General features: G+C 38.6%; 2 protein-coding genes across 3 annotated transcripts in view; one reads left to right on the top strand and one right to left on the bottom strand.

Moving 5' to 3' along the window:
* The first annotated feature begins 599 nt into the window (after nt 1-599).
* On the top strand, nt 600-8,002 carry G6PC2 (glucose-6-phosphatase catalytic subunit 2). The gene is made up of 5 exons (XM_066323322.1): nt 600-817; nt 1,150-1,259; nt 4,271-4,382; nt 5,195-5,310; nt 6,489-8,002. Exons 1-5 carry the CDS (start codon nt 600-602, stop codon nt 6,998-7,000), a joined length of 1,068 nt encoding a protein of 355 aa, XP_066179419.1. The 3' UTR covers nt 7,001-8,002.
* A 2,808-nt stretch (nt 8,003-10,810) lies between these two features.
* The window catches only part of ABCB11 (ATP binding cassette subfamily B member 11), a 44,004-nt gene continuing 40,223 nt past the window's right edge, over nt 10,811-14,591 (bottom strand). For both annotated transcript variants that reach the window (XM_066322847.1, XM_066322846.1), the window contains 3 exons: nt 14,151-14,357; nt 13,283-13,429; nt 10,811-12,749 (listed from right to left, as the gene is read on the bottom strand). In XM_066322847.1, coding sequence (XP_066178944.1) covers nt 12,549-12,749; nt 13,283-13,429; nt 14,151-14,357 — 555 coding nt within the window. In that variant the 3' untranslated portion in view covers nt 10,811-12,548. The remainder of the gene's footprint in view (nt 12,750-13,282; nt 13,430-14,150; nt 14,358-14,591) is intronic.

Raw genomic sequence — 14,591 nt, 5'->3', positions numbered from 1 at the left:
CTAGACTCAACAGCGTGGTTGATACATGGATGTTGGTTGCATTTTCCCTGACTGAAAAAATGTGTTGCGCAAAGTATAAGTTGCAGCCAAGTTCTATTTCAAAGTGAAATGTACAGCTTCAGTGACAGTTCTGCAAAGATCAGTAATTTGTGTAGTCTTTCTATCCTTTATACAGGCAACACTTAATGAAGTACACACATCAGTAATGTCCATCCTGCAGAGAAATGAACTGTGAAAAAATTTAAGCAAACATGTTCCAACTGTTCATACAAAGGACTGCACAAGTCACACATTGTATTTCCACAAAGCTTTCCCCACAATTTGCTGCTGCTCAGCATGTACTTCACTTAGCTTCCTACAATTAAAATTTGCAAACAAAAAAGCTTTCTAGTGCTAACAGACTCATATGCTTTCCCAGTAACTTGGAGACACGTGTTTCAGGAATGGCTGGGTACACCACGCCAATATAATATAAAGGCAATGTCAATCACCTTCTCTCACTTTTTAATAGCTCCCCTCCATGATTCTCATTCTCTGTCACTAGAAACTAAAGATTAAAAGAACTTTACTATATTTCAAGTACAGTTTAATCCATTGAGATGGATCTCCTTCACAGCAATGGAGTGCTTATCATTCAGCATTTACAGAGGGACTACAGGGCTTACCAGGATTTCCTTAATTTTATGTCACATGTTGGTGATCCCCGGAATATATTTTCAATTTATTTTCCTCTTTGGTTTCAGCTCAACCAAGGGGTTGGTACTAAAATGATATGGGTAGCAGTCATTGGTGATTGGTTCAACCTCATATTTAAATGGTAAGAAGTTGGATTTGTTTTAAAATTTGGTATTTTTAATAATAGTAGCTATATCTACCTCGGGTTTAGAAGACTCTCTGTGAATAATGTAGATAGTAGATTTTCCCTGGTAATTATAAAATAGAAATTCACAATGAAGATATTTAAGATATGTGTGAAATAGTATTGTAATAAGATGTGAAGAACCTGTAGAACTATTATAGAAGAGCTTTGGAAATATAACTCTTCGTATTCTGTGTAAGATTATTTATCATGCTTTGCTGAGGCCTTCTTACATAAAAATCTTTTCATGGAATTTCTGCTTCATTTTATTTTATTTTATTTTTTGTCAGGATTTTATTTGGCCATCGTCCTTACTGGTGGGTACAGGAAACAATGATTTATCCTAACCAGTCAAGCCCATGCCTTGAACAGTTTCCTATAACATGTGAAACTGGACCAGGTAAGAAATGTTGGAGATTACCTTGGTGTATTTGATAGGGATAGCAGCTTCAAGGGGGAGAGAATGGGGCTTAGGAAGGTCTTACCTGATACACAAATCTCAGAGCTCATGTATAAAATAATACAAAGAAACTGGTAGAGGAAAAGGAAGAAAGACAATAGCTATTTGCTGTATAACAAGAATATTTCCTTCACTGCTTTTAAAAGATGCAAAGGAGGAGGACTTGCTTTAAAAATAACTACTACTAGAATGAGTGGGCATATTTTCACAAAACTTGTGAAAGACATTGTTTAATGTGTTCCAAGACAGAGCCTGAGGCTACTGAGTTTGAGGGCTTGTTCACTGTTGCAAGAAATATTCAAACCCTAAAAACTAAGTAGGTGGTTCAGTGTAAATAACAACAGTCTCAGCAATTCAGTACACAATGTATGACAAGTGGAAAAGAACCAGAACAAAGACACTGGCACTGAATGTGTGTGGGGGAGTATGTGTAGAAATATATGGGGGAAATTATTTTTGAAATGTGCTTTTCAGTATATTTTCACTTTTTATGTCTCATTGTCTTCTCTGTGGAAATCAAATGCTGATTTGCTGATTGAGGCTAAATGAACTTGTGCAACCCTAATATATGCAAAAAGATGAACTTGCTTTGAGCTCACTGAATTTAGTTTAATTTGTTGTGCAAGAAAATACTGACTGCAGAAATGATGTGCTTTACATCTTGTTGATACCACTGAAAGTTTTTAAGCAGTTTGCATAGCTGTATTTTGTTAACAATAACCTGCATTTAATCCCATTTTAACTGTAAACAAGAAGCTTAGGCCCTTGTAAGAGATGGGGTTTAGTAATGCCTGGTCTTTATGTGATCTGCAGTCTCTTTCAAGTTAATTCATTTGGGACCTAACATAAAGTATTCAAGTCCTTCAGATCTTATCAAAAGCCTTCAGAACTGATCCCATTTAGTGCTATGTAGATCTGAGCCCTGGCTCAGGAGACAGTCAGTGTGTTTCATTTTGAATCGTTGAACCAGAAGGCATTTCTTCTTGTTACTGTCTTTCTGAAAGGTCATTTCTATTTCTGTCCAGTGGGTACAACTGTCATATTGATTCCTTCTTTGCACCTTTAATGACCACTTTTTTTTTCTCACATCCAGACTTATACTGGGCCATTAAAACTGTCACTGACCTGTTTGTCATTAGCAAGAGGAGGTGCAGTCAGCACAGCTGTTACATGCACAAAATCATTGTGTGAGCTTACATGGTACTTCACACACTTCTAAAATAGCAATTTATATTTAAAGATTAGAGAAGCAGCCACAGTCATGAGAAAAGCAGATCCAAATACTGCTAGGATAGCCTGAACCCCAAATTCCACATCTCAGCAAAAGAGAAAGCTGAGGGAGCTGTTCATATGACTACATGGCAAAGAGTTTAGGACCTGAATTTGGTTTGTACTTCTGGAATTAACTGAACTAAAACTTTGCAGCCATTTTTTTCTCGTATTTGTAAAACTTAAACCTTCAGAACATAAAACTTAAGGTGGAATTTATGCTGTTTCAAGTAAGTAATTTGCAGATGAGCTATGAAGTATTATTCCTAGATGACATTTTCCTAGATAACAACAAAGAGAAGCTTTTCCACTGCTGACATACAATGTTCCTGTTTCCTCATCAGTGACATTTGTTCCATTGTGAGGTTCAGGAGTGCACATCTGTTAGGAAATTAACAAAAGAGCTGGTAAGAGTGACTCTAAATGTACTGCCAAGCAGAAGAGCAAAAATTAATGCAAGTAGTCAGAAATCATTGTGCTTATTCTGCCTAGATATTTCTGCTTTGCTACTTCACTGAAATAGTGTCTACACACTACTAGATAGTGCTGGTTCATAACATATTCTTAAGCCAAAATTATTTCTTCTGACAGTGAAATAAAGCTGTCCCTTCTCTTTTGTCTCCACAGAAAGCCAAGATGTAAAGGTCCTAGATTTACAGATTCCAATGATCTAATTTTCTGTTTCCCCATTTTGATTTGTTGAATGTAAATCTGAATGTGAACATGAGAAAGGAAGTGACTAAGTAATTTTAGGAATAATTTCCCTTGCATCATGCCAGCATACCTTGTTTTTTGGTGATTTTCACAGTTGTAGGAACTTCTCTATGGCGTCATATTGCTTTCAGTAAAATTAAAATTTTACTCTTGAAATTAAAAGAAATTACACACATATTATTATAACCTGGACCAAAAAGAAATCGCTGTTCTCTATATGAGAGAGTGTTCCCTGTTATAGACTACTGTGTGCTGTACCTGTGGGTACAGCAATTAGAGCATCATTTCATGTGCCCGTTTCATTGACAATCTGCTTTTAATCTGGTTAGTATTGAACAGCACCTTAAAATTTATAAAATTAATCAAAGTAAAGCATAAAGACACAGTTTTTCTGTGCTTCGGATAAGTTTCTAAAGTATAACAAAACTACCCAAAATGTTAATTACCTGGATTATAACATTGCTTATGAGATGCAGCTCACAATTGTTAACACCATGGTAATTGCAGAAGCAGATAAAAGGCAGCTTGGAAGAGATAAATTTCTGTTGCTCCTGTTAATTATGGGGAGGCTCATTCAAAGCTTTTCTTATGTGATCCTCATACATGAGTTCTACATTCCGTGCTACAGCTCTAAGACAGCCGTAGATGCTTTTTTAAGTTTTTAAATACAAGTAATGGGAAAATACTATGTTTTCCTATCAAGATTCCACCTCACACCAATATAAAATGATTAAGCTGTTACCTTTTTGATTTCAGATAAGTATTATGGATTCCCTATAGATGAACCTTCTGAAAAATTCATATGGCAAAAATTAACTTCTGAGAAGCAGTTCACACTTTCAGCCTTTTTTAGCCATTTCTCTTCTAAATTATTAGGTGCCTAAGTAACTGCCGGTAGACATTTTCTGTATGACAGATGTCACTGTCTTCATTCTTGAGCTGAACATTTCCCCTTTTGTTTTTGCTAGGAAGCCCATCTGGCCATGCCATGGGATCATCCTGCGTCTGGTATGTAATGGTCACAGCAGCACTCAGCTACACAGTTAGATGGAAAGATAAATCAGCTGTTACCCTCCACAGGTCAGTGTCTTACCATGATTCCAGCTCATTATATTCAGATATTTCTTTATATACATATTATGTTTTTAATGGACTTTATTTAAACAAATATTCACATTTTGGTCTATTTTGTAAAAAACCCAACAACCCTTTATTATGATCTACTTCAGCTGAAGAAAAAGTATGTTAAGAAGATTTATCTATTTGTATAGGCTGGTATTTATCAACTTACAGACATTGCATACAATACCTCTGAATCCCTCCTAAACCTTAAGTGCTGAAAATTTTTAACTCCGTAATTGTCACTATGTATTGGATTTTTTTGGTTAGTACATAAATTTACTGCTTCGATGGTCATCCTTTGCCCATTTTAAAGCAAGTGCTCATAATGTTGACAAATTTAACTCTAATGTGTTGCTGTTCAGCTTTGTGGGAAAGTCCTGCAATTGCTTTGGTGGCTGTTCTTTCTAAGGCTGGCAAGGTGGTTTTCACACAGTGTAAATTTTGTCATGAAATAATTGAGCTTTTACATATATGACTTCATGATAAGAGATATATTTAAGGTATTAGTCCTAATTTGATCTGCCATTGATGACTTTCGCCACTTAAACCACAGGGGTGTCTTAGACCTGAAACATCTGAGATCTGTTCGTGTAACCACTCTTGATAATGTTTTATTACTGATATCTAGTTTTTAATCATCAGATTCTAAACTGCTCTACTTAGTAAACCTCCGCTGGAGAAAACATGAGCCTTACGTGATGGGGCTTGGGGTAAATAAGTCGATGAAATATCTTGTATTTATTTTTAAGCATCTTCCTTTTCCCTTTTAGACTAACATGGTCATTCCTCTGGAGTATTTTTTGGATTATCCAGATCAGTGTGTGCATCTCAAGAGTATTCATAGCAACACATTTCCCTCATCAAGTTGTTCTTGGAGTATTTGCTGGTAATGCTACTATTTTTTCTTTTTAACCTATATGCAAAATTTTTTAAAAAATGAGGGAAGCCAAGAAATTTTTAGTAGTTGGACTCATCTTGCAGCCCCAGTGGTGCTCTCCACTCTCTTGAAAATCAGGAATTTGATAATAGTTTGAAGGTAAAATTTGCGAGGTAGAATGCCTATGTAATTTACAATGAAGGGAGTGAGCCCTTGCCCACTTGCAAGTTGATGCTGACTGCACTGTGTCCACACTGCCTCAGAGAGCTCTGACTGCTTTGTACTGGCTGCATCTGATCTTTAACTGTGCTACCTGCATGGAAGAGATCAGAGAGGAAGTTGCTCCTACCTGGCTATGACCTTTCCTCTCAGGAGGAAGTAATTTGGGTCACTTCAAATGGTGTCCAGGTGTTAAATAGCATGTGTGCAATGTGGACAAACACAGAGACCTGTGGCAAAATAGAAAATAAAAAAAAGTCAGTAGTAGGACTAACTCCCCTGGGTGATTTAAGATGAAAAAGTACACTTTTGAGAGTTGCTTAAGCATATTATAAATTGGTATTCAGGGAGTACAAACTATGAGCAATATCACTGGTATCTATCTGATTTTAAGGAGAGTGACCAGTACATTGAGCAGGGGCTTCGTGCTCATGTTCTCTTTCATGGATGCAGTGCAGCCTGGGCAGCCCTGGCTAACAGCTTTCCCTCTTCACAACCAGGATAAAATGAGTACAAGAGAAGATAAGTGTGTTCTGTGTCTTTTTCTTCAACACTCAAAGCCTGTGTGGGAACTGGTGTTGAATTCTGCATTGCTGGAGCCAGTCTTTGAGTGAGGGAGTCTTTTGGAAAAGGAATGTTCCAGTTTACATCTAATGTTTAATAGGTTGTCATCTGGGAGATGCAGTCAGGCCTTAAGGTATGCCTCATATCAAATCCATGTAGTGCTTGGTATTTAATATTTTTTTTTCCAAAGTTGCAGTTTTGAGTGGGAGGAAAGGTCTTGTAATGTACTGCAAAAGTGGTAAATTTTGTGTGTGTGTCTATATATATAGACACACAATAGGTGTTTTATTACATAGATATATTCTTCTGTCTTCAAAAGTCAAATTCTACAGGGACGTTGTAGAAAATGCTTCTTCAAAGTACAAGTGTGTAGTTCCCTGTAACACTGAGTTTCTAATCCACAGGCATTCTTGTGGCCGAAGCATTTGAGCACACCTCTGCTATTCAGACAGCAAGCTTGAGAATGTACATCAAGACAAACTTGTTTCTTTTCATCTTTGCCCTTGGCTTTTATCTATCCCTCAAGCTTCTTGATATTGACTTGCTATGGTCAGTTCCAAAGGCCAAGAAGTGGTGTGCCAACCCAGACTGGATAAACATTGACACAACTCCGTTTGCTGGACTGGTGAGGAACTTAGGTGCACTCTTTGGTTTAGGTCTTGGAATTAATTCTGAAATGTTCATCACGAGCTGCAAAGGTAAAAACAGCTGCAAGATAAGTTTCCGCATATTGTGTATAGCTGCTTCTTTAGCTACACTGCAGCTGTATAATTTTGTTAAGATACCTACTCATACTGAGTATTTGTTCTACATTCTCTCTTTTTGTAAGAGTGCAGCTATGCCTCTGACTGTAGTTGCCTTGGTTCCGTACTGTGTCCACTCGTTAATGAGGACATCTGAAAAGAAACTTAATTAGGTAAAGTTTCAAAATGGTTAGCAATGTGGGGATGGATGTGAACTGTTGAAGAACCCTCTGCAAAGGCAGTTTTTCAAATTCATTTAAACCAAGGGGATGCCACTGCATCTCTGATGTACTCCTGGTAAGTAACCAGTACATCTAAAATCAGTACACTCAAGAATGACTTTGACAGCTCAGAAATATTAGCTGCTGATTTTATTCCTAGAAATATTGCAAGCGCACTGCAGTATGGTTAGAAATGGCCCAATACTCTGGGTCATAGCGAAGTTTTAAAGTATAATCAAACATCTTTATTTAGCTATATGGTGGTTTTTTAGTTCTGTCCATCTCTAGCTAGATAATGCTTTAAGCACCAGTTGTACATAGTGGTACTCGATATTTCATTTTTTATATATAGATACTGTGTGTTAAACTGCTACATAATGGTGTGACAGTATCACACCACCCAGGACTGTACAGCTGTACCCAGGCACTGTGAAAAAGGCCAGCATCGTGGTAAACAAGGCTTTAGATTTAATTTATTGAGCTTCCTGAGCAAACCAGCTTCTGATTAAGTCAGATGAGAAAAAAAAGTTTATTTCCATTGGACTCTGTAGAATATATTTTTGCATTACTGTGTGGTTTTTGTAATTTTTACTTTTTGAAAGTGGTCACAGGAATCATGAATTTTACAGATCGCACCTTTTATAGGGAAAATGCATAAATATGATGTAAAAAATCTTTGGGTTCTATACATCTATACAGAGCAACAAATGAAAGAAGTTGTCAGTAGTGAAATTATCTCAGTGTATGACCTCAAGAATATTGTTCATGCTCCTGTATTGCAAATGTAATTCTCTGCTAATTCTCTCAGATCAACAATAACAAGCTTGAATCACTGTTAGTAGTTGTATAAATCATGAAAATATGGTTGCAGACTGTCACTTCAAGTTTATATTCTTGTTAGCTTTGTTCAACTAAGCGCACAAGTAACTAGTATGTTGAATATATGTTTGCTATATAAAGGATGTTTTAAGTAGGCAAAGGGGGGTACTTTCCATTTTATTCATTATTTGGCATCTGTTGTTGTATATTCCCCTCAGTGCACAATCTTTAAACAATATTTTGCTGATACCATCCCATAATACTCAATATATAAGATATATATATATATATAGCCTTAGTATGCAAGGCTATAATATGGGTAATGAGGCTGCATATCTGAAAGCAATAAGGCTTACAAGATGTAAACATGATATTGCTTCTAGACTTCCAGTTAGGTCAGAGATAATTGAAAGAATCATGTTTAATTGGGTAAACGAGGTCAATAGTTTGGTGTTGGCCTTTGGGAATGAACAAGATACAAATTACAGAAGAAAATCTGAAACAGGCATCCTGAATTAAGAGCCTAGTAACACTACCATGACTTAAGAAAATGAGTCACCTGCCCTTAACAGTCTTCTTCGTGCATCTCCTCATATCTTCTCTAATGGTTCTCTGAACTTTTTTCCCACAGCAGCTGACCTGAAACCACTCTTTTGTATAATTGTGACTCCTTAAGCAAAATTACTAAGTTAAAGGGACTAGACACAAACAATGAAGAACAAAGACAGCCTATGACAAAGATTTCACCTGCGTTCAAGTAGCTGTGTGCTTTGTTATTCCCCACCAGTGAGATGACCTACAGAGGCATTGCAGAACAGTAGCAGGTTGATGGAGTTGTTCTGGTCCTGGCTCCTCCAAGCCAGCAGTAGGGGATTCTTTGTGCACAGCTGTCCAAGGTTCTCACAGCAGCATTTGGATTTAGTGGCAATTTTAAGCTGGGAGTTATGGGTAGAAATCACATTTCTAGGCTTGTAATCACATGAGAGTCTGTGTTTCTCAACACCAACAAAGAATCTGTGGTTCTTCTGTTGGGGTTGACACAACCATAAACCTAGAATAACTGGAGTTCTGCAGTATACTTCCAAGCTCTGTGCAGACACATAGGAAGATATGGGCTCTCACCCACTTTTGTGGAGTGTCCTATAAATTCATTCTGTAATTTCCATGCTTCAGGGAAAAGGGCACAGAACATCTTCCTGCCTGAACCACCTCTAAATTTTTCTTCAACTATTAAAACATAACTAAATCAGAGCATGGCGGGAAACCTGAATAAATTTAGTGTAATTTTACTAGTAACTTCAGAAATTAACTAATTGATAATGCAATGGCTGTAAGACACAGCTGAGCAACTGAGGGTGTTGTGCTATGGAGATTTCTGTAACTGCTTGAAGAATCTCCAAAAGGGCTCCCAAATCTTCCAACAGAGTTAGCCTTTTCCAGAGTGGTGAGATAGAAAAGTGTCAAGATATAATCTTGATATTTTGATAGAATTAGAATTGAATTGGAGAGGAGCTGGGCATGTAGTTTTTGTAGTGAAATAAACCTGTATGTCCCTTACTTGGGCTTCAGCAAATTTATTGCAGTTGAAAATTACAGTTCAGACACTATTTAAATAGACTGTGTGACCTTACTAAATTGTGAAACATTTGAGCTGTAATTTCATCAGGTCTTTGCAGCTGTTTAGATTGTTAATATTTGGAACAGATACAGCACATATACACTTGTAGGATGAGCTAATGACTCAGCTTAGTTTGGGCCACAAACCTTTTGAATTAAGATTTTCCTATGTAATAAAGAGGGTGGAAAGTGTGTGACTGATCCCCTTTCTCCCACTAGTAGGATCCCAGGAGAAATTTTACCTTTTATTCTTGACTTAGATATGCCCAAATAATTCTTAACTTAGAGATGCCCACAATAGCATTGGGATAATGCCATTCCAAAAGTAATTCCACCTCTCTACAGAAAGATTCTCATGAGCCAGGTGGTTGTATGAAGTGAAGCTGTCCCTTGCTGTCCATACAAACTAGCTGACAAGTTGTCATTACATTCAGTTCACAACAGTCTAGCTACTATGCAGCTTTTCTTTTTATCCTCCCCATTTCCTGTTTAGCCTTCCTGGTGGAAGCACTCTGGGCCCAGACAAGTTGTTCCTACCCAGAGGAGTCTAGCTGGAGCAGGAGCTGTATTTGCAGAGCAGTTAATCAGGTGCTATCCCAAATCAGTATTGTGGTTATATCTGCCCAGAGAAATAGCACCTGCATGGACCATGAAGAGAGGCATACAGCAGGAGACACCAAATGACACCAGCTACTGTCAAGACTAATAACTCAGGTCTGGCTTGAAAGATGTAAGCAAATGACTTTGGAATGATTTGGGAATATTGTCACCAAGCCCCAGGGTTCGGACATTTTACTGGTGAGGCAGCTGCAGCAGCTAGACCAGTCCAGTCCAGCTCTGCACCAAGCATTCCATCAAGGCTTGCTGCTCATGCCCAGACACACCATGTGCCACCTGCAATTCAATCCGTTTGCCCAGGTACCAGAGGATTTTTCTAATCAATTGGTTGTCAACAGCACATAGGAACAAAGTGACAAGAGGTGGTATCTGAGAATGTGCAACTGTTTATGTACAGAGTGAGAGCATTCTGTTGGAGCAGCACCCAACATTTAGGTCTTAGTGTTTCCCAGCTGCCTGAAAAGAGGATGATGTTACATTGAAGAGCAGCAGCATTACCAGGGAGCTTGGGCCGTTGGCCCTGTGCTCCTGCAGGGAGACAGCAGGCTCCTCTGCAGGCAGGGGCTGGTGTCCTTGAGTTGGCCTTCTCAGCAGCTCTGTCCTGAACAGCAAACCCTTGTCACAGACATGATACTTGCTGTGGCTACTGCAAGATACTCATGTGCATAGCTGAATGGTAAGAGAAGAAATGCTAGAGCACAAGAGCCAGTAAAAAAATACAATTTATTGGTTATTTTGGGTCACAAAGTTACTGTCTTTTAGGAAAAAGAATTATGAAATAAGTATACACAGTCATTGTCCTTTTTAATGAAGAGTAGAGAAGGAATTTAAAGAATTCTTTTTCTATGGCCCTAAATAATATTAATTAAATATCATCTATGTATGTCTGCAGGTTATTGATAGTCACTCTGTCAGTAGTTTCAGTTCTGAGCCCTCAAACTGCTCATTGCTCTGAAATGTAAAAAGGCTAATAAGATTAAAGCAAATAATGCAGCTTTTTCTTTTACTTTTCAGTTAAGGTTTAAAATACAGACTTCCTTAGAGAAATAGCCATTTCAGTGCTGGCTGTGTGAGTTCAATAGGGTATGTGGCAGTGATTCTGTTAATGGAGTTGTATAAAAATTGAAATTGGGTTTTGCTGCCTAGAATTAAGGCATGTATCCTAATAAACATTTTACCGTTACAGCTCTATTTTAGTACTGCTGCTGTTGCAGTATTTCATAAGAAGTGGTGTGACTTCTTATAAAGTAAATGGAAACCTGCCTGCCCATTCCCCAACCCAGTCCAGGTGCAGATTTTAGGATATGGAGCATGACTTTCCCAGTTAATACTCTGTTGTTTAAAATCACTATTTAAGTACTGAAACTGTAACCTATACTTTCTTTCTATCTGCTTTTCTCCAAGATCCCAGTCACTAAAGGAAACAGTTCTGTTATGCTGCAGACAATAACCAATAAAATACTTCAGTGAAACTTGATCTGATAAACGGTGACAGATACAAGCTTCTCCCAAAAGAAACTCCTTCCTGACCTTTGTAATTTCCGAATATATTGTTGCTCTGTTTATCAACTATATTTAATACAAAGAGCTAATTATGCCTATTTTTTCCACCTTCACTTATAATTGTCTTACCTTCTTAAAAAAAAGAACATATCCATCACCATTTCAATAGAAGTAGTTTAAATAACTGATGATTAACCACAGAATTTTACATTCATTTAACCAAGGCATTTATTCCTATTCAGAAACCCTTTTGACAGCTAATCAGAGTGATGAGTATTAGCTGGAGAGTGGTGGGCTAGGAAATGATCCTCACCAGCTTCTGTTCCTTACCTTGGTTGCTTTCATTACTTTTGTGGAGCTGCCTTCTTTGTAAGTACTGACTGGTTTGTTGAAGGGGCACGGCTGTGTCAGTGCTGCAAGGGAAGCCCAGCCACCCCCAACAGCCCCACTGACATGTGTAGTACAGTGGGTGAAAGAGTGGGGCTTCTGCTGTAATTGTCTGCAGACCAAACCTTAGGACAGATTTGATCCCTTCGGATGTACAGCATCATAGGAGGGGTTCTTTTCATTCATTCAGCTTACCTACAGAAAGGGCCTTTTCCAGAACACCAGAAGCTTCCTTGATTGTTAGTTGAGACATGACAGGACCGTGCAGTCTGACTGCAGGTAGTGGCAACTCCCCAGATCACCAGAAAAGATCAGTTTCAGGCTTTTTTCCCTTATCAGTGGGCTAAGCTACTTCCTGAATGCATCAGCCTGTACTTAGTGCCTTGCAGCTGCTGGACAAGTGTGCTTGGTGCAGACAGCAACATACATTCAGGGTTCCACAGATCTCACTGTATTGTAGAGCACTTGCTCTGTAGCACAACAGAGCACCAACATACATATACCTACCACAAAGTATTTGCTTACAGAAATCTTTCAAATTTGGAATCACAGTAATTCAGCTAATTGGGGCTCCAGTAGTAACAAGCTTCCAGTAGGCTCCTTCCATGGCCATCAGTTCATCATGAGTGCCCCTTTCAATGATGAGTCCTTGTGACATCACAGCGATGATGTCGGCGTTCTGGATGGTGGACAAGCGGTGGGCGATGACGATGCAGGTGCGCCCTTCTCTGGCTTTGTCCAGTGCTGCCTGCACAGTCTAAAGGCAGCAGACAAAGTGTCAGAATAAAAATGTGCAAACTGAACAGGGATCAGAGCTGGAGGAACCAAATTGCTTCAGATTAATTTACTGTATTGTGCAACACTTGTAAAAAGGGACAAAGAGACTAAAGCAGAGGTTCTGATATTGATGGGCTTAGCTAGGTCATGACCTCTGTTTACCAGCAGTACAAACATGAGACAGCTAAACAGAGACAGAGGTAGAAATTAAGCCTTAACTCTGCTGACATGCTAAATGTCAACTGAATGCTTGGAAATCCAGGCAATTCAGACATTTCTGGAAAAGTGCTGCCTCTCATAGATAGTTTAAGAGCAGTTAGGGCTGGCTGCTTTTTCTTACAGCTGTACTCCTGCACTTCTTGGAAAGATCATTAAAGGTGAAAATGCTGAATTCACAATGTGGAATAATGTGCAATCATGTAGTGGACTCTGTTGGCATACCTATAGAACAGAAGATGTATGTTGTAGGCCACTGTGTTACCTTTCCCTTGTTGATTATCCCTGCATATTTACCTTTTCACTTTCCGTGTCTAAGGCAGACGTTGCTTCATCCAGTAATAAAATTTTAGGATCTCGTATGATGGCCCTGGCTATGGCAATGCGCTGCTTTTGCCCACGAGAGAGCTGGGATCCCTGAGCTCCAACATTAGTTTCATATTTCTGAAAAATATACAAAAGGAGTCTTGTATTCAGTGTAAGTTAACATACGAGTACACAGCCTAAAGAAGAGTGGGAGAGAGGCAAGAAAGCTGACCACTGCTGACCACTTGCAGAACCTGGGAAGGCAGAAACAACGTTCAGCAGTAAATGTGTTGGGGGTGACGTTTCCAAGCTGTGCTTTGTCTGCACATGGCCCTGGGGCCCAGGCACCACAATGATGAGCCTAGAAGGAAAATGTGATAGCAAGATTTTGGGGGATTTGTCTGAGGCAAAAAGAATTCTCCCTGCCCTAGATTTGGGAGAAGAGGCTAAAAGTGATTTAAAGGCTTTCTAGAAAAGTGCTTTGTCTGGGTGCCTAAATTGTATCCATACCTTATGTGTTCTTTTGTATTTATATTTTTTCTGTGCATTTAAATACTTCTTAAGTGTACATAAGCACTCCAGCTTCAAATATTTTTGTCTAAGTATCATGTCCTACTCACAAGGCAAATCTCCCATAGCTGGGAACAGGATTTATGTATTTGCCTACTGTGCAAGAATTCAGTAGTAACTCACACCCAGACTCTAAGGAGCACAACAAATGGTCACAGCACCCTCTTTGCTCCCACTGTCACAGCTTTAAAAGGTCTTTAAAGGTGCATGCGTGTGGCAACTTTAACTGGTTTCAGAGCAACTCCTGCTGCAATGAACACTGAGCAGCCAAGGCCTCACAGGTACTTACGTTAGGCAGAGACATGACAAAATCATGCAGCTGAGCCTTCTGGGCTGCTTCTATGACTTTTTCCATCGTCGCCTCTTTTGTATTACTGCCATATTTGATATTATCAGCAATGCTGCAGTCAAATAACACAGGCTCCTGTGACACTATTCCAATTTTTGATCTAAGAAACTGCACATTTACATTCTTAGAATCATGTCCATCTATTAACTACGACGAAATGGGAGAAAAGAGATATTACAAAACTGCAACATCCAAATAGTTTATAGCAAAACTAAATTATTTGACCATATCATTAAAACACAAACGCAACTGATTTAAAGTGATTGGTTGAATTGCTTATCTCTGATTCCTTTGTGCATGATGTGTATTTTGTGGTATGGCTTTGATCCACACCACAAAATACACTCGACCACTTGCTCAACAGAAGTCCTAGTGAACTAT

Source organism: Sylvia atricapilla, chromosome 7, assembly GCF_009819655.1.
Source record: "Sylvia atricapilla isolate bSylAtr1 chromosome 7, bSylAtr1.pri, whole genome shotgun sequence".
NCBI classification, from domain to species: Eukaryota; Metazoa; Chordata; class Aves; order Passeriformes; family Sylviidae; genus Sylvia; species Sylvia atricapilla.
The sequence above is the reverse complement of the archived record's forward strand: the minus strand, read 5'-3'. Positions and strand labels throughout refer to the sequence as shown.

What these genes read in the sequence shown, in the direction of transcription:
- G6PC2 (XM_066323322.1), top strand. Translation starts at nt 600, where the DNA reads ATGGATCTCCTTCACAGCAATGGAGTGCTTATCATTCAGCATTTACAG. An exon ending in TTCAACCTCATATTTAAATG is followed by an intron (nt 818 to 1,149) that starts GTAAGAAGTTGG and finishes ATTTTTTGTCAG; the next exon opens with GATTTTATTTGGCCATCGTC. An exon ending in AACATGTGAAACTGGACCAG is followed by an intron (nt 1,260 to 4,270) that starts GTAAGAAATGTT and finishes TGTTTTTGCTAG; the next exon opens with GAAGCCCATCTGGCCATGCC.